Genomic DNA, 26,215 nt, shown 5'->3' on the forward strand with positions numbered 1-26,215 from the left:
CATCAATATATCTTTTTTTTTCTACATTGAGCAGTGGGAGTATTTAGAAGAACACAAAGACCTCTACAGTGATGTCATAATGGATGAAGACCAACCCTCCAAGGACCTAGAGGATCAAGAGTCTGAGGAATCCTCGGGTATGGGCTTAAGCACTGTGCGTGTTTCCTACAGAAAACATAATCACTCAACTGCTAACGCATGCCTAGAAAGTATTTCAACTGTGCAAAAGTCTTCAGAAAAATGGCAACCGATCGCACACAGGACTCCGACTCACTGTGACCAAAACAAAACCAGGTAGTGTAAGATGGTTTCAGCTCTGCTCTCCACCCACAAGAGAGGACCCTCAAATGCATTTTGCCACATAGTGGGCATAATCATTAAGGCTTTTAGTTCTGGTCAAAGTGAGTCGGCATCCTGTGTTCAATTGGTTGCCCGATCTCTCTAGCACATTGTAGCGGTTTTATACAATATGCACCAGTTCATTAAATGTCATGTTGGCTAATATCAGTGATAGGAGTGCACTAAGTCTATTTGCATTTGTTTTTATACTACCTGCCAGATTCAGCACAGTTTTCCCAGTGATATTAACAGGGAAAAGCAGCCTAAATTCTTACCTTTTCCAAAGGGCTCGTTTACATTTGCTTTTCACCTTTGCAATGCCCTGTGTGTGTTGCCTATTAATTTTCTATATGTTTTAAAGGGGCCCAGTGGAACTCCAGCTCATTAAAACCCCTGTTCCGCAGATCCCCAGCTAATAAGTACCCTCATTCAGCAGATCCCCCGCTCAGTAGTAACTCAGCTCTGCTGATCCTTTGGTTTTCTGATCCTCCGGTCTCCGCTGAGCTACTTCTAAATTGCGTCCGCTCTGCGTATCTTGTGTGACAACTGCTATTTTCTTTTGCTGTGCCCCCCCCCCCCCCCCTGCTCTGCTGATCCTCAGTCCTCATTCCTCAGTCACCTTTCTCTATATCGTACACTACGTGTGCCGTCTCCTAGTTGCTCCACTCCACTAGAGGTTGACCGATTTATCGGCCGATATTTGACGTTTTTTAATTAATCGGCTGCCGCGATTTCTAAATATCGGCATCGGCCAGAGAAAAACCCATATCGGTCAACCTCTACACTCCACCCCAACTCACCTTCCTGCTGCTCCACACCAGATGTGACGTCTGCACCAGACACTCCCAGATTATATACACATGAGTGGAAGTGACTGCTGATGACATCTTTCTGGTTTGCTTGTTGGTTTCCCAGTGCATCCTGGGATATATCATACCTACACTATCTTCAAAGCAAAGCTAATGCTGGATAAAAGCTCCTCAAGAACTGCAGGTGCTGTTAGCAAGCATTGCCATAGACTTCTAGGGAGGTTTTGAAGCACAAAGTGACATGGGGTATAATTTGTGAAGCAAAGCAAACAACGTGTCAACAGGACTGTCAGCTTACCATTTTATTTAGTGTCAGGGACTTTAATTGGCATTCAGAGTGCTAAAAAAAAAAAAAAACGCATGTCCAACGGCACATTTTGAAGCAAGTGTAAACGAAACTTAAGAAGCTGCTTCTCTGGCATCTGTGCGTTGATGGACTTGTAGTCAGAAGTTATTGGTCACATGATTTTACCCATACAGAAGGATAAGGGTTCAAGGATGGTGTTAAGGTGGAGCTTCCTTGCACAAAGTGAACCTATCATAAAAGAAACATAGGGACTGCCACTGGTGACCTCTTCTAAAAAATGTAGAAGGTATTAAAGCCATGGGGTTAGCATAACAGCTAGGCAAATAGGATATCAAACGAAATGGTAGCACACTGGAATCTTGGATTGCTTGATGGATACTTCATTGTCAACGCCAGACAAATGACAGGGAATGCAGTCAACTCTTTTCACAAGATTGTATCTTGCTTGGTCATTGTGATCAAGCAAGATACAATCTTGTGAAATGTGCTAACTGCATTCCCTGTCATTTGTCTGGCTTTGACAATAAAGTATCCATCAAGCAATCCAAGATTCCAGTGTGCTACCATTTCGTTTGATATCCTATTTGCTTCAGCCGGTGGTGAGCCGAAGTGTGCACCTAGTACCTGATTGCACCCACGGTCAGCCTGGAGCAGTGCGTTCTCTTTTTATAACAGCTAGGCAGTTATGTTTTCAAGAAGAAGTTAGCGATGGCAGCCCCTGCATTTCTTTTAGGAAAGATGCACTTTAAACTTTGCATTGAGTTTACAAATGGCAGCTCCAGAAGCACAGGGAGCATCATGTAGCTTTAGCAAATTGGGTGGCATATTGAAATATTACCGTATATACAAAGTATTTAGTGTGAACGAGGGCTAAGGGCCAGTTCACACCGGGGCAACATATGCTCCAACTTTGGGGTCACATGTTACATGATGTACATAAATCAATGATTCCCTATGAGAGCTGTCCTAACTGGTCTGACTTTAAAAAAGGTTCCTGCGCTACTTTGGTCCGACTTGGACACGACTTCCACCCATTGATTTGAATGTAAGTTGCATCCAAGTCGAATTATGATCTTAACTGATCCAACTTGTGGCATGCGACTTGTGCTCTGATGATCTTGAAGGGGTAACCAAAATTAAAAGAAACAACGGCGTGGGGTCCCCACTCAAGATTCATACCAAACGTAAAAAAGGGTCTGGTATGAATGGATCAAAGTCGGGTCCCATTCGTTTAAGTTGGATGGAAGTGGACCGTTCTTGCAGGGAAAAGTCGGATCCACAGTTGTATGACTGTCGTGTCGTACCAGTGTGAACCTGGCCTAAAATCTGGAAGCTGATTGGTTTCTATGCTGCACCAGATTTTGAAATCTCCAGTCTTAGTAAATCACCCCCATAGTCTGTTATTGAGGTGCGTTCAGGAGCTTAGGCAAAAAAAAAATGCCAAAAACATCAGTTTAGGAGCATAAGTGTGCATGACGCCTTAAAAGAGAAGTATGAGGTTGGTGTTTTTAACCCAATCATACTTGGCTAGGTGGAAGCAGCTTCGATTCAATGCTTCAACTGTCCTCCGGCGCCTCTGCACTGAGAACCGAGCGATCGAATACTGCCAGTCGCTCGGTTCTGACAGCTCCATGAGCAGAGAGCTGCAGACTGTCAGTCACAGCTCTGGGCTCTGCTCCCTCCTTGAGCGCTGGAGTGCTGGGCTGTGGAGGGGCGGAGCAGCCGACTCAGGCTCTCAGCGACTAGCTGAGAAGGGGAGCTGGGTGTTGGTCCAGGGACCTGCCGGATCCTGGCTTACATTGTCGTGATGACTCGGACCCTGGACCACAGGAGAAGTACAGCCAAACGAGCTTTGGCTATACTTCTCCTTTAAGCTGCTTCTTTTACAGCCTGGATTGGTTTTAACCTCATCACACAGGACAAAAACTGTGTGAACAAAAATTGTGAGCAGCAAGGACGCTATGAGATATTTCTCCCAGTAATCGAATGTATGCAAACAATGTGTTGCACTAAAACACCATATACAGTGGTTATAGAAAAGAATCACCCCCTTTAAAATAGTCAAATTTTTCTGCTTTGCAGCCTGAAATGAAGACCTACACAGTTTTTGTTTTATTCAGCTGTATTTACTAGTGAAATGCATAACATCCAAGTGAAAGATATAACATTACCATGTCAGAAAAAAAAACAACAGAAATCACTGAGTTGGAAAAAAGGATCACCCCCCCCCCCCCCCCCCATGTCAGTAGTTTGTTGGACCGCATTTTTGTTATTATTTTATGATTTATTTCAGTTACTTATATAGCGCCATCAATTTACGCAGTACATACCGTTTGGTGTTGAGGACGAATTATTCATTTTCAGTCTCAGCTGACTATAATGCAGGCCATACATTCGAACAAATTTTCTTTTCAGAAAGTTCATTTTTTTGTGATCCAATGATGCCACCATTGATTTTAGAAATTCGGTCGACCAAGCATTCAATTTCACCTTTTCTCTCTGTAAATTTTCTTTTCTTATTACATTTCTCGCACGATTCTCCCACCATTGATTAGAAAAGCGTTTGTTTTTCAAAAAATTTCCATGTCCAATTCCTAAAATTTTATTTTCCGCATGAAAATCGGCTGTTGCAGCCCACTAATGGTGCGTAATTCGTACGAAAATTCTTAGATACGATTTTCGAAAGAAAATTCTTTCAAAATTCGAACTGTGTATGGCCGGCATAACATCTTATTCCATGTGACCTCAGAATCTTCAAGGTGCACTTTGGCAAAGCTCGTGACTTCATGTGGCCTTTCTGGAGAAGAGGCTTTTTTCTTGCAAACCTCCCATACAAGCCACATTTGTGGAGAATTTGTGATATTGTTTTCACATGTACACCATGACCACTCTTAAATTCCTGAAACTGCTTCAGAGTTGCTGTAGGCCTCTTGGTAGCCTCTCTGACCAATTTCCTCCTGGCTCTTTCATCCAGTTTGGAGAGATCCAGGGAGGGTCTGCGTTGTACCAAATACCTTCCACTTCCTAATAATAGATTTAACTGTGCTTCTAGGCACTGATAAAACCTTTGAAATGTTTTTCTATCTTCTCCTGACTTGTGCCTGTCCACAACTTTATCCTGGAGATCTTTTGACAGTGCCTTGCCACACATAGGTAATTGTTTGCTTCATTTGCAGTACCGGGACTGAAATGCTCCAGAAAAGCTCTTTTCATGTCGAGCTAATCAAAATGACCACAGTTGATCACAGTTTAAAGTCAAATGGCTTTGTGTACCATTGAGAAGGTAATTGGCTAAACCGGATTGAGTTTACAAGTCATTTTTAGGAGGGGGTGATCCTTTTTCCAACTTAGTGATTCCGTTTCTTATTTTTTTTTATTTTTCCTGAAATGTTGGAGTTATATCTTTCACTTGGATGTTATAAGTTGCACTATTGAGTAAATACAGCTGGATAAAAAAAAAACTGTCTGTCTTCATTTCAGGCTGCTAAGCAACAACATGTGATTTTTTTAAAGGGGGGGATTCTTTTATATACCCACCATAAGTGCCCAAATAAACAATAATGAATTACAAAGTACAATAATCACTATGTAAGAGAAATTGCAAGAAGAAAGAATCCAATCTTCTTGTGAATCCCAGTTTGTGAAGCCACCACCAAAAAAGACTTAAATCTGTTTACCAGATAAATGTGACTCTTTAATTATAAGAGTCATAACTCGCTTAGAAAATGCACTCTCAGCCTCCCAGCCTCTACCTAGATACACTTGGTGATCCTGCCAGCAACTCAAGACAATGAATATATCCATTTGCCAACCGCAATAATGCCTTTATACAGCGGCAAATTGGCTCTCCTGGGCTGGATCATGCATCTACCGTAGTACATGATCCGGTAGGGGAAACATGCACAAGGTGTCAGCACGCCAGATTAGCTGTGATTAGACACAGCACAAGCTGATCAGCGTGTGCCAGCCAATGGATGACTGTTGGCACCCGCTGATTAACGAGGAGGAAGACAGGACAGAGCTCTGCATATGTAAACAATGCAGAGCTCTGTCCCGTCAGTGGGGGATGTGGCGCTTTTTGTTTCCCTGCAGAGAAACCATTACATCCCTTAGTAAAAGCAGCGCACAGTACACACATTACACATAGTTAGGCACATATTTAACCCTTTGATCGCCCTATATGGTAACCCCTTTCCAGCCAGTGTCATTAGTACAGTGAACCCCTTTCCAGCCAGTGTCAGTACAGCGACAGTGCATATTTTTAGCACTGATCACTGTATTCTTTGTCACTGGTTCCCACAAAGTGTGTTAGTGTCAGACTGCCCGCCACCATACTATCACAGTCCCACTATAAGTTGCTGATCTCCGCCATTACTAGTATTAAAAAAAAAATCCAGTATATCTGGCATAGTTTGTAGACGCTATAATGTTTGTGTAAACCAATCAATACACGCTTATTGGGTATTTTTTTTTTACAAGAAATATGTAGCAGGATCCTCCGGCATTGGAAGGCGGTTGAGCCTCCAGGGCTGAAGGAATGGATTGCCCAAATGGGGGATACTATAAGGATGGAGAAGTATGTGTATCAGCATAGAGGCAGACCAGGAAAGTTTGATTTACTCTGGGCTGGACACACTCGGCCTTTCCTTAGTCGATCTTGTCATGGACAGATTGTTATGGTAAAAGACGGGGAGCAGGGCTTAAGCCCGGAGGGAGCGCAAAATTGAGAGGCACCCGCCATAGGCTACTCTGAATGTGAAAAAACGATCAAAAACAGCGCATCAAAGGGACTAGTAGATTGATGTGAAAAACTCTACTAGTCCCTTTGATGCGCTGTTTTTGATCGTTTTTTCTGCTGCATCCATTTTTTGCCAAGTCCATAATGGGTTAACAGCCGCACATTGAGACCATCTACAGGACATTTATTTAAATAAACAAACATCCCACGAGATAGTCAAACGCTCTTAAAGAGACCATTCATTTGTGCGCCAACTTTATCTTGTTTTGTTTTACTCTGAATGTGAGGCGCACAAAAGCAACCATAATGACAAATAAGATATGTGCCAGATAGGCCGAATTGGTATTGGAGACCGAACGACACGTTAGAATATATCTCTTGCATGATTAATTGCATTGTATGACAGAATATATGCTTGAGATGAAGAGCTGTGTAAAAAATGTATATCTGTATTGTTATTTAATAAACATCTTTTTGATGTAGCAGAATACATATTGACCTAAATTCATGAAGAAATATTAAAAAAAAATGTATTGGGTATGTTTTAGAGCAGAAAGTTAAAAATATTTGGTCTTTTTTTCGTTTAGACCCCTTTCACACTGGGGCGTTTTTCAGGCGCTTTAGCATTAAAAAAAGTGCCTTTAAAGCGCTTGAAAGAAGCCTCATCTGCAATCCCAATGTGAAAGCCCGAGTGCTTTCACACTTGGGCGTTTTTCGTGCGCTAAGGTCACTTTCACACTGAGGCGCTTCTAAACTGCCAGTAAAAACACTGAGCGCTTTTGAAGAGCTTTTCAGGCGCTTTGAAGAGCTTTCCATTAATTCCAATGGAGAGGGGAGTTTTTCACAGCCCTGCCAGCACACTGCCCTAGTGTGAATGCATTCATTGATTTTAATGGAAATACGTTTTCGTGAGCTTTTTAGGCGCTGTTTTTAGCGTGAAAGCGCCTGAAAAGTGCCTCAGTGGGAAAGTGGTCTTAAGCTTAAAAAAAAGTGCCTGAAAAAAGCTGCAACTGCAATCCCAATGTGAAAGCCAGAGTGCTTTCACACTGAGGCGCTGCACTTGCAGGGCGTCAAAAAAAGTCCTGCAAGCAGCTTCTTTGCAGCGCTTTTGGAGCAGTGAATACACCGCTCCTAAAACGCCCCTTCCCATTGAAATGCAAAAATGCCCGAAAAGCGACTGCAAATCGCTTTTGGCAGCGTTGTTTTGTGGGCGCTTTTAACCCTTTATTTGGCCACTAGCAGGGGTTAAAAGCGCCCCACCAGAGCTCAAAAAACGCTGGTAAAGCGGCGCTAGTTTAAGCGGCACTTTACAAGCGTTTTTCGGGCGCTGGCAATGTGAAAGGGTTCTTAAAGCACTTGGGCTTTCGCATTAGGATTGCAGATGAGGCTTCTTTCAATCGCTTTACAGGCGCTTTTTTAGCGCCTGAAAGACGCCCCAGTGTGAAAGGGGTCTTATAACGCAAAAAAACAAAACAAAAAAAAACCTGGCGATCAAATAGCACCAAAAGAAAGATCTATTTGTGGGCAAAAAAAATATAAATTATATAAATTTAATTTCTGTACAGTGTTGCATGACCGCGCAATTGTCAGTTAAAGTACGCAGTGTCAAAAAGCAAAAAAGTGGCCTGGTCGTGAACGGGGGTAAATCTTTCAGAGGTCAAGTGGATATTGTAGCTTACCCAGCAACCAAAGAAAACATGTATATATATTGCAGCTTACCAGGCCTTAGATGTGGTGGCTACATTATTATTATTTTTTAATTTTTTTTCGTGCTTTTTTTTTCCTTTTATTTGCAAACAACACTGTCCGAGGGTGACATATGGTTACTTGCTGTACTGTATCTGTACAGTATTTATAGCAGCATTGTCATCCTAGAACAGGAAGTATGTTAGAAGTACAGACAGAACACATCCACGCTTCTATTTTTGTGTATGTGCAGCATTTTAATAAGACAAAACATGGGCAAATGTGCATGTATTGGAGAGATATAATGAATAGAGTGGAGCTGAAGGGTGCTTTAAAGCTTTTAGAAAATCTGCTTGGAGCTTTCTGAAGCTTTGCAAATGCTTTGTAATAGTTTGCTGTACACGCGGCTCTACAAGTTGGCAATGGGGTTGATTTACTAAAACTGGAGAGTGCAAAATCTGGTGCAGCTCTGCATAGAAACCAATCCACTTCTGTTTGTTTTGGCGCAGCTTAACTGAACAAGCTGAAGTTAGAAGCTGATTGGTTACCATGCACAGCTGCACCAGATTTTGCACTCTCCAGTTTTGGTAAATCAACCCCAATATGTGTATAACCGAAGGAAAATATGGACATTCACAGTTAATTAGGGGCCCGTGGTGAGAAAAAAAAAAAACTCCTTCCTCGTTATGGTTACTGACTGTTTCTATCTGCCTAGATGATGGAAACGTCGTGCAGACTCTGGAAAAAAGGTGAATATAGAAGGAAACTGTACAACTGTTATATACACAGCCAGCATAACAAAGGTTAAGTTAGGATTTGTAAAAATGGCAGGTCTGTTTTAACTCAATGTAATTTGCTATATTTTGAACAGATGAGGTTGAAAGTCAAGAAAGAGACAGCTTGGGAAATGAAGCTTCTGACGAAACCACAAAACATCAAAGTGTCATTAAAGAATGCTCTCATGTGAAATCTGAAGATAAACTACACGTAGTTCAACTTATCGATGCGTCTACTGAGCCACTTGAATGTGTATCCATTTCTATAAAGGATGAGGATGAGGAAGAAGAAGAGGAGGAAGAGGAAGAGGAGGAAGATGAAGATGAGGAAGATGAAGATGACCAAGCTTCTGACTTTGATGCACAAGAGGATTCTGTTACATCTGAAAGCTGGCCTACAGTTACGAAATCCAAATCGGTTGACAGCAGCAATGATCAGTGTGATATTGACGAAGATAACTTTCAAACAGTTTACATCTCTGAAGATGGCACCACAGTCATTGGCGACAAACTGGCAGTGGTGACCTGCAGCGTTTGCGGCGAATCTTTTGCAGCCAAACCTGAGAGTTCAAAGGGATCGAAGCCAGTTAAATGCATCAAATGTTCTATACTTGCAACTGGTCCTCAGAAACCAAAGAAGTGGACAAAGGAGGCCCTGCGGGAAGGCTTTTTGTACCTGCCTAAAAATTCCAATCGGGACGCAACAGAAGCTTTCACCATTAACAGCAAAGTCGTCATCAAGAAAATCGCTAGCGGGGATGAATCAGCTGAGAGGCCTCCCAGAGTACCTCCGGGAGATAAAGTGCTGATGTGCGACGAGTGCGGCCGATACTTCTCTCAGCAGGCTGCCTTGGATATCCATCGTAGAATACATACTGGGGAAAAACCTTTTGTTTGCTTGAAGTGTGGTAAAGGCTTTAGAAGCAAAGGAAACCTTGTATCTCACCAAACTGTCCACACAGAGGATAAGCAGTTCCAGTGTTCCATATGCGATAAATATTTTAAACGAAGCCTTGGCCTCATCGAGCACATGAGGCTTCATACTGGCGAGAAACCTTTCACTTGCCCTGACTGCGGCAAATGCTTTTCCCAACGCTCGGCCTTTAGCACCCACCAGAAGATCCATGCAGATGGTAAAGTGTTTACATGCTTTGACTGTGGCCGTTGCTTCAAAACTAAAGCTGACCTTCGGACACATGAGCTGGTCCATCTGGGCGACAAGCCATTTCAGTGTACAGAGTGCGGGGAGGGGTTTACAAGACGGGCCAATTTGCTTAGGCATCAACGTACGCATTCAGGGGTGAAGCCCTTCTCCTGCGCTGATTGCGGCAAGACTTTCACACGAAAGCTCGGCCTTCTCAAACACGAAAGGCTCCATATTAGAGAAGAAGCACAAGCCAGGTTTCGAGCAAGTATGGCTTTTGCGGCATCCCAAGCATCAGCATGAACACTGAGGCATATCAGGCAAAGTACGCTTTTAAACAACTTCCATGTCCATACCTTAACTGAGTCCGTTCTGGGCAGATCCTGGGAACCAAATATCCAGTTTGACATAAAAAGAAAAAATAGCACCCAGCTTTTTTTATTTATTGTTTTATGGGGGGGTTTGGCTTGGGCCTCCCTGATAGAAAAGGTTGGATCACCCAGCAGTGTCTGCCCCTTGGAAACTTTATAATGGGGATCTCTGTAGCTGAGTTCCCAGCTCTGCTCATCAAATTCATGTTTTTTGTACAAAGGGGTCCCACTCCTGCAACATGCAGGAAGAAGAATGAAATTCCTTTGCTGAAGAGAAGAGTTCCAGAGGTTTAGCCTGTAAAATATATTGGCCAGAGAACTAAGCGTTCAGTTCACGTAACCACTTAAGTCCTGGGGCCTTTTGCTCCCTAATCCCAATGAGTCTATGTTGTTTCCGATCCAGAGATGTCTCCGCTCAGCACCTTATACCTTCCATCATTTGTAGTCTAGCCCAACAAATCATGTATTTTCTTTTGGGACAAATAGGGCTTTAATTTTGTAGCAGATTTGGATACTGATATTTTTGTTTACTCAGTTTTATAGGGAAGAAATTGTGAAAAATAAGAAAAAATGCATTCTTAACTGTATAGTACATGACAGTAGGCTTTGGGGGGATTGGACACTGGCAAAAAACTTGCTAGGGCTGCCCCTATTGCATGCTTATATAACCCCACCCATTGCATGAGACTGTTTTTTTGCTAGAGTCCCTAGGTGATTGACCTCTTCTCCTAAAAGTTCATTCTTTCAATCATTACTTTTTTCTTCTGACGCTTTTATCAAGATCTGACTGCTTATTGTCCTAGGCTATCCAGCAGATTCATGTTTGGTAACCCTCAGTGTTATACCTTGAGGACTGTACCCAGACCTCAATGTGTGGGGCCAGCTTGTAATGTGTGCTTGGGACACTAGATCCTGCATTGCACATCCCTGGCGAAAAAGTGCAATGTGTGTGGTTGGCTGCAGGGAGCTATATAGGTCCAGGTTCATCTCCATGGTTTCCAGACCCTGAAGACCCCTTTGGGTTTTTGCCAACCATGGTACTCAAAGCTTGGACCCCTAACAGGCCCACTGATGTGGATGAGGTAAGATAGGGTTTCCTTGTATTGTGGACTAGCTCCTGGCTAATAGACACTTCACAGGGCTTAATGCAGAATACATAGATATAGACAAGCAGAACATGGAGTAACGTTATAACATGAATAACTCCTGATTCCTCTAAAATTGCCTATGGTGCCGAAAATGTTAAACTTTTTTTTTGTTCACCATCCAGACTTCCACCCACCATATCTGTTGGAAAATATGCATAGTGAATTTTCCTGATGCCTTCTGCTACAGAGATGCAGCCACAGGAACCCTGTCAGTGCATGGGTTATTGCTGATCCTGCATTCCGGACACACAAACCCCATTCTTCCATATCCCATTCAGTGAGTACCCCGTGGGGAATCTCGTCACTTTAACAATGGTGGATCACAGGTGCAAGGGAGCTGAAAACATCCCGCTGATCGCCTACAGGAAATTTGGAACAAGGGAACAGGGTGATAGCTGTTCCCTTGTCCTGAAGAAATGTCCTGTTATGACACTACTTCCATAATGTAAGCAATAGAGGAAAGCAATGGTGATGCAGATATTGTATAAGAAGCTGCTGAGGATGTTCAAACCCCTGCATTCTTTGAGCCTGAAAGGCTTCTCCACAATTGTCACCATACTGTGAACACACTGATCTATGTGGTGCAAACTAGTCTTTGTCTAGCAGCACCTAATTCTCCACTACCAAAACAAGCATGGACACTCTGGGCACTTATAGGCTGGCAAGATCAAAAAACACTTTTCCCATCTATGCACAATTTGAAAGTGTACTACGTGAAGATTGATCTAATCCTGAAAGAATATTGACTCCTCTCAAGCTTTTTTCTGAGATGTATCCTATGGAAAAGGAACTTAGGAAAAATTGGCTATTCCAGTAGAAGATCCTGCCATTTGAATCCTCAATAAACACCTTACAGTTCCTATTAAGGATTTTTTCTCTTTTAAGGAGTCTGTTAATAGGTGCTTCATTACAATTGCAGGTCTAGCTCTGCAGCCGAAATTGCTGCCTTATCTATTTGCTGGACTGGACACGACAGGTGAATAGGGAACACAAACCTCTCTTTGATTACCCCGTTCCACATAACAATTGCAGCTGATGCCATTGGCCTTATTGTTTTTTGTTGGTGCTCTACAGAAAAAAATTGCCAATTCTGAAGAATGTCTCTCTTCTCTGCGAATATGCGCAGAATTTTGTAACTAAAACCTTGGTCTGTTGAACCTGTTTATAAGAAGCACCTTATATGCAAGTCTTTTGGCAGTGAATGCCTAATTTGATAAATTTATCAAAAGATTTCCCAAGAAGTCACTGGGGGAAAGGTGCTCCTACAAGAGAAAGCCCTGAGTCTGATACTTCTATGGCTACTACCTCTAGTCAGAAAAAAGGGGTGTATTCTTCTTTCCTAAGCATTAACCTCAAAACCAAAGCTTAGTACTTTGTTTTGTCCCAAGCCTTGGACCCCTACATCAAGCAAGCCTGCTTAGAAGCCTTTCTCATAATGAAGGGGCTGTCCCACTCCTAGGAGTGGGAGAAGTCAGTTGGCATTTGTGCCAGTGTGAAGCTAAGACCACTGGGTCCAATCTGTAATTTCAAAGGGGTACAAAGTATCATTTCTACCTCTACACTCCAATCTGGCAGCTTTGGCTCAAAAACAGGCAGATTTATTGGCAGCCTTGCACAAACTTCAGTCACAAGGAGTGCTGTATCAGTTCCTTTAGCAGAAAGGTTCTGAAGTTTTTATTCAAATCCCCAAACCAAATGGGGGGATCCGCCCCATATTGCCTAAAATCTCTAAACAGATTTCTTTGTAAACAAAAAATGTCACATCAAATCGTCAAAATCCATCATTGTTTCTTTGGGACAAGGGTAATACCTATCTAGACATCCATAAATCAATATTTGGTATATGCTGATATGAAGTATAAAAATGTGGTCAATACAGCTGTATAAAAGCCAGGCAAGCAAACCCTTTACCCATGTGGCGGCAATCCAGGAAAAACACCCATGTGTGGTATGTGAAAGCTGTATCATTGGTGAGGCTGAAAAGGGCGTATTATTCCGAGCTGGGCCGCATACACCGGCAGTTATGCGCTGAAAGAGATGTTGATAGATGGCCAGAAGATGCTGGTAAGGTGCCGCTAACGGATGGAAATGCAAAGCCTGGACAGCAAGAGGAGGGGTAACCATGATGCTGTGCTTGCTTGCATGGCTTATATACAACTGTATTGACCACACTTTTATACTTCATATCAGCATATGGATTTTATGGAATACCAAATATTGAATTATGGCTTTTTTAATAGATACTCTTTATTGAACTTTTAATTGACTTTATCTTTCTATCCCACAATGCATCATTCTGCCCTGGAATGACTATTTGGCACTTACAATTACAGATGGTATTAAGCCCTAAGCACTGTTTTTGTTTTCAATTATTCTATCTTTCACTTCTCCGGGTATGCCATAAAATCCATATGCTGATATGAAGTATAAAAGTGTGGTCAATACAGGTCAGAGCAGCGGTGGACTACTACTCGGCCAAAAATATCATATGAATTACCGAAAACTGTAGACCTTAGTGCCAGATTCCTGTATGTTTTTTGGTTCCAGTCTACATATCCCTGTCTTCCCCTCACATCAGCAATATCTGAGTTTTGCTGTGGGAGACCAACATTTTGAGTTTGTAGCACTACTATTTATGCACCCCTCTTCATCCTGTTTGCAAATGTTCTTTCCCCACTTTTTTGAGGACACAAGGAATTCATGTCAAAGGCTACTTAGAATACCTTCTGCTAAAAGACTCCTCAGCCACAACCTTGTCTGCCAACATCCAAAAGGCAATTTAGTTCTTTCAAACTTGCTTGTTAATCAACTTTCCAAAATCTGCCTTTCAGCCCTCATACCAATTGGAAAACCTAGGTCTAATCTTGGATGTAGTCCTAGCCAAAATTTTCCTTTCTCCTGAAAATATTGCCTTTTTAAGGTCCCACACTTTGATCCTCAGATCCAAAATCCACCTGCAGTTTGCGTCTGCGTGAGGTTTCTAGGCCTAAACGTAGCCTTCTTTGGCGCAGTTCCTTTTGCCCAGTTTTACTCCAAGTCACTTCAACTCAACATCCTCACATCGTAGAACAAGCAGATACATTGCACCTATCTAATGCATCTTTCCAGCTAGTCAAAATTTTCCCTGGTCTGGTGGATCTCCAACTCCACCCTGGAGTCGAGAAAATCATTCCATCCCATGCCCTGGAAAGTGGTGACAAGGGATGCCAGCCTTAACGGTTGGGGGGGGGGGGGGGGTATTACCTTGGGAAGATGCATACTAGAATACTGCCATCACTGAGCAGCAAATTGTATTACCTGTGATGTATTTCAGTTATCTTGCAAACCCGCCTTACTAGACGGTCCTGAGAACCACTGCCTTAAAGGAAGAATCCCACCAATCCCTTTTACAGCCTATTCTACCAGGAGTGTTGGTACTTCCTGGACTAATCAACATCAGCCTTCTGTAGCTCAAGTTTGCAAGCTGCCATCTGCTCTTCAGTTCAAAAAGTTTCCTAAATTCTACCAGGTAGATGATGTTCAGGCCTCTGCAGATACAACCTTCAGGCAGAAGGCCTTGCAGATTGCTGTTTGAGGTTCAAAACCTATTTTGGGTTTGGGGCCTGTTGCTGCATTGACTTCTCCCAGATTCAGTGCTTTGGGACATCTCTATTGTAATGGATATGAAGATACACTGTATCCTGTGATGTATGATCCCACCCCTCTCCCTATGCCCGTGGCTTGCTACAAAACTGCGCTGAGAGGGGATTACTGCTTTTTTTTTTTGTCCAGTGTCCACTCACCTGAGGGTGACAGCATGACCCTATTGTAATGAATATGAAAATGCCCTGTATCCTGTGATGTCAGCTGCTAACGACTAGACCCAGGGAAGTGGTCTCTTCACCCCTAAGTCCTCCAGAATCTCTGTCAAAGGTGGGGGAAACACATGTGGACATCCTGGCCTCCAGGTTCAACAACAGACAATTTTAAAATGTTGATATATGCCTTTCCTTGTTTCCTTCAAGAAATTTATCTTGCCTTGCATAGCAGTCAAAGAATGAGATAGAAAGGGTTCTGGTGACACTGAATCGGGCCAGATGGACGTCGTACAGAAACATACTCAAAACAGATCAGATTTAGTGGTGCAAGGCCCCCTACTCCACCCCGCTTCTCAGTTACTGGCTTTACCGGCATGGCTATTGATACCCAGGTTCTGAAGGATTAGTTGTGTCCAGCTTACTCGGAGTGAGAAAATCTACCTCCTGCCCACTGTAAGGACAGACAACTGAGTCCAAGGGAATACTCTGTTCTTATTTCCGACTTTATTCTATCAGACTTTTTCAAACAACTGGCCCGGAGTACCTCCCCCCATGAGCCATTTAGGATATCCCTTTGGGTTACAAAAAGGCTTGGTGGTCTTGGTACCAAGAGTTTCTAACAGATATAATGGCCACAAGAAAGGCAACCCTACATGTGAGGTCTCCCAAAGTGGGCTCCTACTCTCCAACGCCAAGGAAATTTCCCTACACTGCCTGGGTGGTTTTAGGGTCCACTTGGAAGCCACGGCTTCTGTTTGCAAAACTGAGTCTGAGTGCCCTACCATTGGTCTCTGGTAAGGAACAACCTGAATCCCGCTCCGCAATTGCCAGGTGCATTATATGGCTTTGTTCCAGAGACTCCCTTAAAAAAGAGGTTCCTCAATTACCTATTAGAGCTTATTCTACCAAGTCAGTTGGTGTCTCTCTGGCTTCCCAGCATCGAGCATCTATTCTATACCCTAGATTTGCAAGGCCACCATTTGGTCCTTTTGTCTCCAAATTCTTCAGGTATTACAAGATTGATGTTCACACCGCAGTTTTGGCTGCGAGGTGCTGAAAACTGTTATCTAAATGTTTTTGGGTTTCTTCACCCTTGTTTTTTCTGTGGGCCTTTTAGCAGCTCTGTTTGCTATGTTGTTGCTCACCCCTCAGTTTATTACTTTGTAACATCTCATAGTCTATGAATACAAGCCCTGTGTCCTGTACTGTATTAAAATAATGGGATATGTGGCTTACGTAAATTCCTCATCTTGGAGTGCAGTACTGAACACAGGCCCCCTACCTTCTGTGGTCACTCCGTATTGCTTGTGTTAAAATTGGAGTCTCACAGAATTGATGGGGTTAAATGAGCATGGGCTAGGGGCAGTCCTCACAGTTTATTTTTTCCAGCGTCCAATCACCTGAAGGTAGCCTGCATATAACCCATAGTCTATGAATATAAGCCCTGTGTCCTGTACTGTACTCCTAGAACAGAAATTTACAGGCAAGTCAAAAGTGAATTGGGAATAATTACAGGAAATTATTTTGATCACCCCCAAGATATTTACCTGGAAAAACAATACAGTATCCTCCAAATTATTTTTCTCCACTGCTTGTTCCAAACAAAGGGAAGTGAGGGGGAAAATGAAAGGTTCTGGGGCATGTGGAGGATGTTACAAGATGGCAGAAAACCATTTTAAGGAACGGTTTTATAAAAAAAAATTAGTAGCGGATGTATATATATAGATTATTTTTGGAGAATAACGATAGCATTTCAGTGTCACTCAAAGACCAAAACCATGTAGTGTAAGGGCTGCCTGATTGCATACAAATTGGTGTTTTGACCTCATATTATTGGTTTTTTGTAAATCCGAAGACAAAAATCTGCAGAAAAACTAATAGTGTGTATGGGGCTTTAGATAAGAGCAAGTCAAGTTGAAAAGGGCAAAGTTTTGCACAACTGCAAATTTGTCATGGGTTTGTGATTGCTAAAAATCCCTGATTGTTTCAGCTTCTGAACCTAGTGCTGGATGCCAGCTATCCCGAAATTGTTTCAGCTCCTGAACCTAATGCTGGATGCCAGCTATCCCAAAATGGTTTAAGCTCCTGAACCTAGTGCTAGATACCAGCTATCCCGAAATTGTTTCAGCTCCTGAACCTAGTGCTAGATGCCAGCAATCCCGAAATAGTTTCAGCTCCAGAACCTAGTGCTGGATGCCAGCTATCCCGAAATTGTTTCAGCTCCTGACCCTAGTGCTAGATGCCAGCTATCCCGAAATTGTTTCAGCTCCTGAACCTAGTGCTAGATACCAGCTATCCCGAAATTGTTTTAGCTCCTGAACCTAGTGCTGGATGCCTGCTATCCCAAAATGGTTTAAGTTCCTGAACCAGGTGCTAGATGCCAGCTATCGCTAATAGTCAGCAGTTCTAGCCTGCACCCCAGCTGGGACAGGAGACAACCACTGATTTTCTGGTGCCATTTTAAAACAGAATGCGGGACTCAAGTGCTTAAATATTTTCATTTTTGCTTTTGGGTGGACTTTGCCTGTAAATTCATTCAGTTGCACCTGAACTCTGCATTTTTCTTTTTACTACTTTTTATTTTTCCTTTTGTAAATGGTGCAGTACGTTTGCTGATGAGTTTCCATGGTTCTTCTGTTGAAGATTTTCTCCCCCTTAGTGATTGGTTTTCTCAGCAGCCTGTTATCTTTGAGATCTAATCATGAGTAAGCAGAACAATCATGTCAAATATCTGCACAGAGAATATGGTTTTAAGAGACAATGTGCTCCAGCTATAAGAGACAAATTAGACACAAGTAGCAGCTGAATGAAGAAACCCTTTTAGACAACGTCATAGATTCAATTCTAGTTTTATTCCAATTTTTTTTCCTTTTCTGTTTGAATTTCTAAAATCACACGGTAGTGATTACTAAACAGATATAGAGGTAGGTGGTTTAATAACAAAAAAGTTATTGTGTCTGAACCATGTATTAATACATTTTGCAATTTCAATAAACAAACCATTTTTATGATTTTTCAGAATTATATTTTTTATTGAAACAAGCATTTCCTCTACTCTACAGCAGGGGTGTCAAACTCATTTCCATTGTGGGCCTCATCAGCATTATGGTTTCCTTCAAAGGGCCAATTGTATCTGTAAGACTATATAAATGTAACTATTCTTCTTTATACTAAATGATTGCCTCGACATTCGATTATTACTCAGTGCTGGTTTGCACCTGCTCTTCACATCTTGAGCAGATGTCCAGGGCACCCCCCTTACATCAGATGTCAAGCACCCCCCACCCTCCCTTACATCAGATGCAAAGCACCTCCCACCCTCCCTTACATCAGATGTCAAGCACCCCCCACCCTCCCTTACATCAGATGCCAAGCACCCCCCACCCTCCCTTACATCAGATGCCAAGCACCCCCAACCTCCCTTACATCAGATGTCAAGCACCCCCCACCCTCCCTTACATCAGATGCAAAGCACCTCCCACCCTCCCTTACATCAGATGTCAAGCACCCCCCACCCTCCCTTACATCAGATGCCAAGCACCCCCCACCCTCCCTTACATCAGATGCCAAGCACCCCCAACCTCCCTTACATCAGATGCCAAGCACCCCCCACCATCCCTTACATCAGATGCCAAGCACCCCCTACCCTCCCTTACATCAGATGTCAAGCACCCCCCACCCTCCCTTACATCAGATGTCAAGCACCCCCCACCCTCCCTTACATCAGATGTCAAGTGCCCCCCACCCTTCCTTACATCACAGTGAATTCCCCTTACCTTGTGTTGCTGCTGGGAAGCAGAAGATTTGTGGTCTGGAGGAGGATCAGGGGAGGGCTGGAGTCAGCTGAATGCTTAGAAGAGGAGATTCTGCGGCTCCACAGAGAAGCGCAGGATCTGTAGTAGTTCTGTCCTCCTCTCTGTTGCCAATTGCTGGGGGGGGGAGTGCAGAGACGATCCACAGCTGCATGGAGAAGTGCAGGATCTGGCAGAGGAGTTCTGTTCTCTCTGCTGCAGACTGCTGAGACAGGGTGGGGGTTTAGACAAGGGGGGTGCCGTAGCTGTAGGAGAGGTGCGAGGGCCACATAAAATGGCAAAGTTAACATCTTCTCTACACAATTCAGAATTTGATGAAAGGGAAATAATCGTGATATAGAGATGTCGCAGCACAAGCTCTTACTAGCCATGTGTAGAACATAGTGCCTTAAAGTCATAGTGTCAGCATGCAGTTTGTTTTATTTTAGAAGGTATGCTTTTCTAAACAACTGACTGTACTTCTCTGGCACCCGTGTCCTGAAACAATGCCGTTTCAATGTTTCCTGACCGCATTAATTAGCCTCATCGATCTCTCAGGCCTCTTTCACATAGGGCGGATCAGTTATGATCCACCCCGTGCATGGCAGAGGACAGGTCCATCTCTGCACACTGCGCAGGGATGGACCTGTCAGAGCGCCGCTTTCCCCTATGGGAGATCAGGTGACAACGGACCACACTGTCTGCGGTCCGTCGTCATCTGATCCGATCCTCAGACGGATGGAAAAGTAGGTTTTTCCTCCGTCACACTTTTTCGGAGAGGAACGGGTCGGATGTCAGTGGACTTGTCACAGCTGATATCCAACGCTCCATAGAGGTCTATGGAACATCCGTTCAGGTCCGCCTAAAAAACTGACCTGAACGGATCGACCATGTGAAAGAGGCCTTAGCTAATCAGTTGTAATTAACTACTTGCCGACCAGCTGCCACAGTTTTATTGCAGCAGAATGGCACGGCTGGGCGAAACAACGGAGCCGATGCGGGTGCCTGAAGGGCACGATGACTGCCGGGTTCCCGCGAACGCTTCTGACACAGCGAGAACTGGGATCTGTGTGTGTAAACTCTCTGAGGGAAGAAGAGACTGATCGTGTGTTCATACATAGTATGAACATCGATCTCTCTCTTCCCCTAGCAAGTCCCACCCCCCCACAGTTAGAACACAGAGAAGGAATGCAATTAACACCTTGATCACCCTCTAGTGTTAACCCCTTCCCTTCCAGTGACATTTTTACAGTAATTAGTGCATTTTTATAGCACTGATCACTGTATAATTGTCAAAGGTCCCAAAAACTTGTCAAAAGCGTCCAATTTGTCCGCCACAATATCGCAGTCCCAATAAAAAAAATCACAGATCGCCGTGATTACTAGTAGAAAAATAAATAATATAAATGCCATAAATCTATCCCCTGATTTGTAGACGCTATAACTTTTGCACAAACCAATCAATATACGCTTATTGTGTTTTTTTTTTTTTTTTTTTACCAAAAATATGTAGAAGAAAACATATCGGCCTAAACTGAGGAAAAAAATGTTTTTTTTTTTTTTTTTAAATGTGGGATATTTATTATAGCAAAAAGTAAAAGATATTGTGTTTTTCTTCAAAATTGTCGCTGTTCTTTTGTTTATAGCGCAAAAAATAAAAAACTCAGAGGTGATCAAATACCACCAAAAGAAAGCTCTATTTGTGGGGAAAAAAGGACACAAATTTAGTTTGGGTACAACTTTGCACGACCGCACAATTGTCAGTTAAATCGACACAGGGCCAAATTGTAAAAAGTTCCCTGGTCAGGAAGTGGGTAAAATCTTCCGGGGCTGAAGTAGTTAAAGCCCAATTGACACTTCACTGTACAATTGCTGTTCCCTTGTTAGCATGGCACAGAGAAGCATACCACTTCCCTAACAGGCCAAGTGAGTGAGCCTGCATTGTTGGCCCGAGAGAAAGCTTGTTGCCCTGGGGGCACTTGGCAAGAGGGAGGGGCCAGAAGTTCTGACTAGGGGCTCAAGAAGAGGAGGATCCTGGGCTGCTGTATGCAAAACCACTGCACAGAACAGGTAAGTATAACATGATTGATATTTTAACCCCTTTGCACCCATGCTGAAAGAGCCTTAATTGCTGGGAGGGTGTCCATGTACGTCCTCCCTTGCATGAGCTGTCTGTGCGCTCCCTACAGGGCACGCTCTGAGACTCGGCTGATCATAGATCCCAACCCCTTACTACCACATGATCAGCTGTCAGCTAATGACAGCTGATCACGTGATGTAAACAGAGCTACTAATCGGCTATTTCCATCGGCTATTTTGCCCTCACACTGACAACCTGAGGAGAAAAAAAAAAACTGATCCTTGGCTTTTGTCAGAGGGATATCGGTCCCAAACACAAAGAACCACCGCCACCTCATCTGTGCCCACTAGTGCCACCTGCCATTGCCCACCAGTGCCACCTACCAGTGCAAATCAGTGCCCACCAGTGCCACCTATTAGTCCTTATCAGTGCTGCCAATCAGCAGCCATCAGTGCTGCCTATCAGTGCCACCTATCAGTGCATCCTCATCAGCGCACATCAATGAAGGAGAAAAATCACGAGTATGCAAACTATGAAAAAAAGGTTTTTTGTTTGTTTTTTTCAACATTTTTGGTCTTTTTTTTTTTTGTTTGTTTAACAAAAAATAAAAATCCAAGTAGTGAATAAATACCATCAAAAGAAAGCTCTATCTGTGTGAAAAAATGATAAAAATTTCATTTGAGTACAGTGTAGCATGACCGTGCAAATGTCATTCAAATTGTGACAGCATTGAAAGATGAAAGTTTACCTGGGCAGGAAGGGGGTTTAGGTGCCCGGTAGGCAAGTGGTAAAGAAAGGAAAACCAAGACTTTTAGCCCTTGTACACACGGTCGGACATTCCGACGGAAAATGTCCTATCGGACGGTGTTGTCGGATAATCCGACTGTGTGTGGGCTTCATCGGACTGTTTCCGTCGGAATATCCGACGGACAAAATTTTACAGCTGGGCTATAAAACTTTCCAACAACAAAATTGTGTGTAGAGAATTCTGATCGGACAAAGTGCCACGCATGCTCAGATCAAATTCCTAGACCAAAGCTATTCATTTTCCAACAACTTTGTCCGACCGTGTGTATGCAACACAAGTTTCGGACAAAATCCATCGGACAAAATCCAACGGATTTTGTGGTCGGAATGTCAGCCCATGTGTACAAGCGTTTACATCACTTTAAGCCCCTCAGATGATTCCTGTGTGATTCAGCATAATGCCTAGGAACACTGGGCTTGATTTACTAAAACTGGAGAGTGCAAAATCTGGTGCAGCTCTGCATAGAAACCAATTAGCTTCCAGTTATTTTTTTTGTTTGTCAAAGCTTAATTGAACAAACTAAAGTTAGAAGCGGATTGGCTACGTTGCACAGTTGCACCATATTTAGCATTCTCCAATTTTAGTAAATCAATCACATTGTTTTGTAGGGGTGCAAGGCGGTCTCGGCCTTAGCCGCGAAGCGGCAGCCATCTTTCTACACCCAGGCTGTTTACACTGATCGCTCCGACGGAGCGATCACTTGTAAACAAACCGGCGTCATGTCATGATGCCGGTTCCTCTCTCCCCTCTCTGTACTAATCTGTACAGTGGAGGGGAGAGATCCTGAGATGGAAGCAGCCATCCCTCCATACCCTGCAGTACCCAGCAATACCCTGCCAATACTCTGCAATACCCCAATATTCTGCAATACCCCAATACTCTAGCAATACTCTGCAATACCCCAATACTCTGCGATACCCTGCCAATACTCTAGCGATACCCTGCCAATACTCTAGCAATACCCTGCCTGCCAATACTCAGCGATACCCTGCCTGCCAATACTCTGCGATACCCAGCCATGCCCAGCCTTACTGAGCCGTGCCCAGCCATGCCCAGCCGTACTCAGCCATGCTCAGCTATACTCAGCCGTACCCAGCCATACTCAGCCAATATTACAGTGGGGGAGATTGTGGATATTACAGTGGGGACTATATGGTGGTGGAATTTTCACAGGTTTTTGCAAATTAAATTATTATTTACTGATCCGAAAAATGATCCGATCCGTGACTCTGATCCGAGGAAAGATCAGATCCATGAGTTTTTTGATCCGTTGCACCCCTATTGCTTTGTATTGCCATCTTCTTCAAACCCCCAGTGTTCGCTGAAGCATACGTGTAGTATCCTACTGGTTCTCCCTACATACAGAAGATGGGGATGTGAGACAATAGATTATTTACTTTGAACAACAGTTCTGAAAGGATTGGATGGTCTTGCCCTTCCCCACACAGGATTTTTGACATCTTTGCAAGTTAGACTTTTTTTTTTTTTTTACATTGGAACATACCATTGTGATTTCCTAACATACTGTATTTCCAGGTATAATCATGTTTTTTTTTTTTTTTACAGGTTGGAACTTTGCTAGGGGCTTTTCTGTATGAAATTTTAGGCCTACTATTAATGCATGACACTAAGGCCTCGTAAACACGGTTTGATTGTTGGATGACCAAGGGTGTGATTTATGTGCAGGATTTTGCCTAGCATACTAACTATGCGCAAATTGTCGTTTGACAAACACAAATATAGTGACGTATTATGGGATTATAAAGAGGAGGTTAATTTCTCAAGCGCCACCCTTTGGGCCCCTTCTGCTAGTTTCATGTTAGTAGAAGTTTGAGCATTGATTCGTGATTTTCAGATCGTACAAAACAAGCGCATTTTAAAATATGTTTGGCATAACTACATCAGTATCACCAGCAAAGCAACTTCATTATTATCCCATTAAAGAAGAAGAACATTTTTACATTTCATCAATTGCCGTGTCACGAATGTTAATTCTAGATTACGAATGGTAGTTTACAAGACCAAACTCTTCCCAGCCGTTCCTCGATTCCGAGCATGTGTCTTCATACTTTCGACTTTTGGGTGACAGATTTACTGACTGTACTGTGACTGTACTGACCATCCGAAAATCAGATGTTGAGTTCACATCAGACAAAAATGTTATAGCCTGCACATCCAGCGTTTGTAAAAGTCAAATTGTCTGTTGAATGCACCGTACGAACGACCTGAAAATCCGAGGACAGCTTGTCTTACGAATTTTCCCTTCTGATTTTCGTGCCGCGTGTACGAGGCCTTAATAGGGTCCTTGCAAAAGGATGGGCCAGTATTGGGAAAAAACTTTCTCTATCCTGATTGTGATATTCAGTGACTAATTGTGGAATCCTCTTTCCCTTCTTCACCAGGTGAGATGAGATAAGAAAAAAAAAAAATAAGCTTATTCAACTAATTCTCTGGTATTCTTGTAGCTCATTTGTTTTTTGGAATAAAACTATATTGTGTATAGCCTTAATCCCTAGTGCCATTTTGCCTCAGCCTACAGAATTGACTTTTTAGTATGTTTTGCACTCGTCTGGGATGATGGCAGCTTGTATAATGTAAGTATTCCCAGATGTTGGCTTAAATAATTATTGGCTACAATACTACCCTCCAAGTGACTAAATTCAAGGCCAAAAAAGGCACATGGCATCACAAAGGTGAAAGATAATCCAAAGTCATTCTAATTGCACCCGACTACAAAATCGACTACAGATGAAGACGGAGCGTCCCAAACAATGGCCATGTCGTCTATACAATATAGCAGCCGTAACAATGTTGGCAGCATAGGGATTCATGTTCTAAATATATTGGAGCTACCATACTCCCATTGTGAGACTGGCATAGCTGGGAGCTATGTGGATTTATATAGTTGTGCCGGTTTGTTGAATGTACTCTGCCTTATTCACACCCCTTGAAATTTTCAGCATTTTCTCATGTTACAACCAAAAATGTAAATGTATTTTATTGGAATTTTATGTGTTAGACCAACATAAAGTGACACATAATTGTGAAGTGGAGGAAAAATGATAAATGGTTTTCAATTTTTTTTACAAATAAATATGTGAACGGTGTGGCATGCATTTGTATTCAGCCCACCTGACTTTGCAGCGAAAGGTGGTTCTACAGCTGCAAGACTTTTTGGATATGTCTACCAGCTTTGCACACCTAGAGAGTGAATTTTTTTTCCCATTCTTTGCAAAATAGCTCAGGTTCTGTCAGATTGGATGGAGAGCGTCTGTGAACAGCAATTTTCATGTCCATTCTAAAACATGAATATGCTTTGATATAAACCATTCTATTGTAGCTCTTGCTGTATGTATAGGGTCGTTTTCCTGCTGGAAGGTGAACCTCTGCCCCAGTTTCAAGTCTTTTGCAGACTCAAACATGTTTTCTTCTAAGGCCGCGTACACACGATCAAACAATCAGGTGGAAAAGTCCGGCGGACTCAAATCCGCTGGACGATCCCACCGTGTGTGGGCTCCGGCAGACTTTTTTTTACCCAAAATGCTGTCACCACCAAATTTCACGATGGGGATGGTGTGTTCGGGGGGGGGGGGGGTGTGCAGTGTTAGTTTTCAAGTAAACAAATGGCCCCTGCCCCCACCTATAACTCGCCTTCAAGGCAAGGACCACATGAATGGGAAAACGCACGAAAGACAAAAACAGAACATGTCATAGCTCAACTCACCATCCAGTCATTAATTTGGTTGGATGGCAGACTGGTTGGCGAGTTAAGCTATGGAATGTTCTGTTTTTGTCTTTCAGTGTTAGTTTTCCGTCACGTGTGAAATTTTTGGCCTAAAAGCAAAACGCTAATTTATGTCTCATCTGACATCTTCAACATGTTTGATGTGTCCCTCACATGGCAAACTGTAAATGGGACTTCTTATGGCTTTCTTTCAACAATGGTTTTCTTCTTGCCACTCTTCCATAAAGGCCAGATTTGTGGAGTGCACGACTAATAGTGCTCCTGTGGACAGATTCTCCCACCTGAGCTGTGGATCTCTGCAGATCCTCCAGAGTTACCATGGACCTCTTGGCTGCTTTTCTGATTAATGCTTTCCTTGCCCGGCCTGTCAGTATAGGTGGACCATGTCTTGGTAGGTTTGCAGTTGTGCCATCATCTTTCCATTTTAGAATAATGGATTGAACAGTGCTCTGTGAGATCTTCAAAGCTTGGGATATTTTTTTATAACCTAACCTTGCTTTAAACATCTCCACAACTTTATCCCTGACCTGTCTGGTGTGTTCCTTGGCCGTCATGATGTGGTAGTGAAGCCCTCAGAGGTTTGTTTAGAGAACCTTAGTGAACAAAGAACAACTGTATTTATAATGAGATTAAATTACACACAGGTGGACTCTATTTACTAATAAGGTGACTTCTG

General features: G+C 43.0%; 1 protein-coding gene across 1 annotated transcript in view; it reads left to right on the forward strand.

Annotated features, from left to right (window-relative positions):
* Positions 1-18,126, forward strand: part of LOC143958158 (uncharacterized) — a 57,600-nt gene extending 39,474 nt beyond the window's left edge. The window contains exons 12-14 of the mRNA XM_077467615.1: positions 32-154; positions 8,595-8,628; positions 8,751-18,126. Coding sequence (XP_077323741.1) covers positions 32-154; positions 8,595-8,628; positions 8,751-10,102 — 1,509 coding nt within the window. The 3' untranslated portion in view covers positions 10,103-18,126. The remainder of the gene's footprint in view (positions 1-31; positions 155-8,594; positions 8,629-8,750) is intronic.
* The last annotated feature ends 8,089 nt before the right edge of the window (positions 18,127-26,215 follow it).

The sequence above is a fragment of the Lithobates pipiens genome, unplaced genomic scaffold (assembly GCF_037356315.1).
Source record: "Lithobates pipiens isolate NorthernLeopardFrog02 unplaced genomic scaffold, aLitPip1_a1.2 Scaffold_59, whole genome shotgun sequence".
In the NCBI taxonomy this organism is placed as follows: Eukaryota; Metazoa; Chordata; class Amphibia; order Anura; family Ranidae; genus Lithobates; species Lithobates pipiens.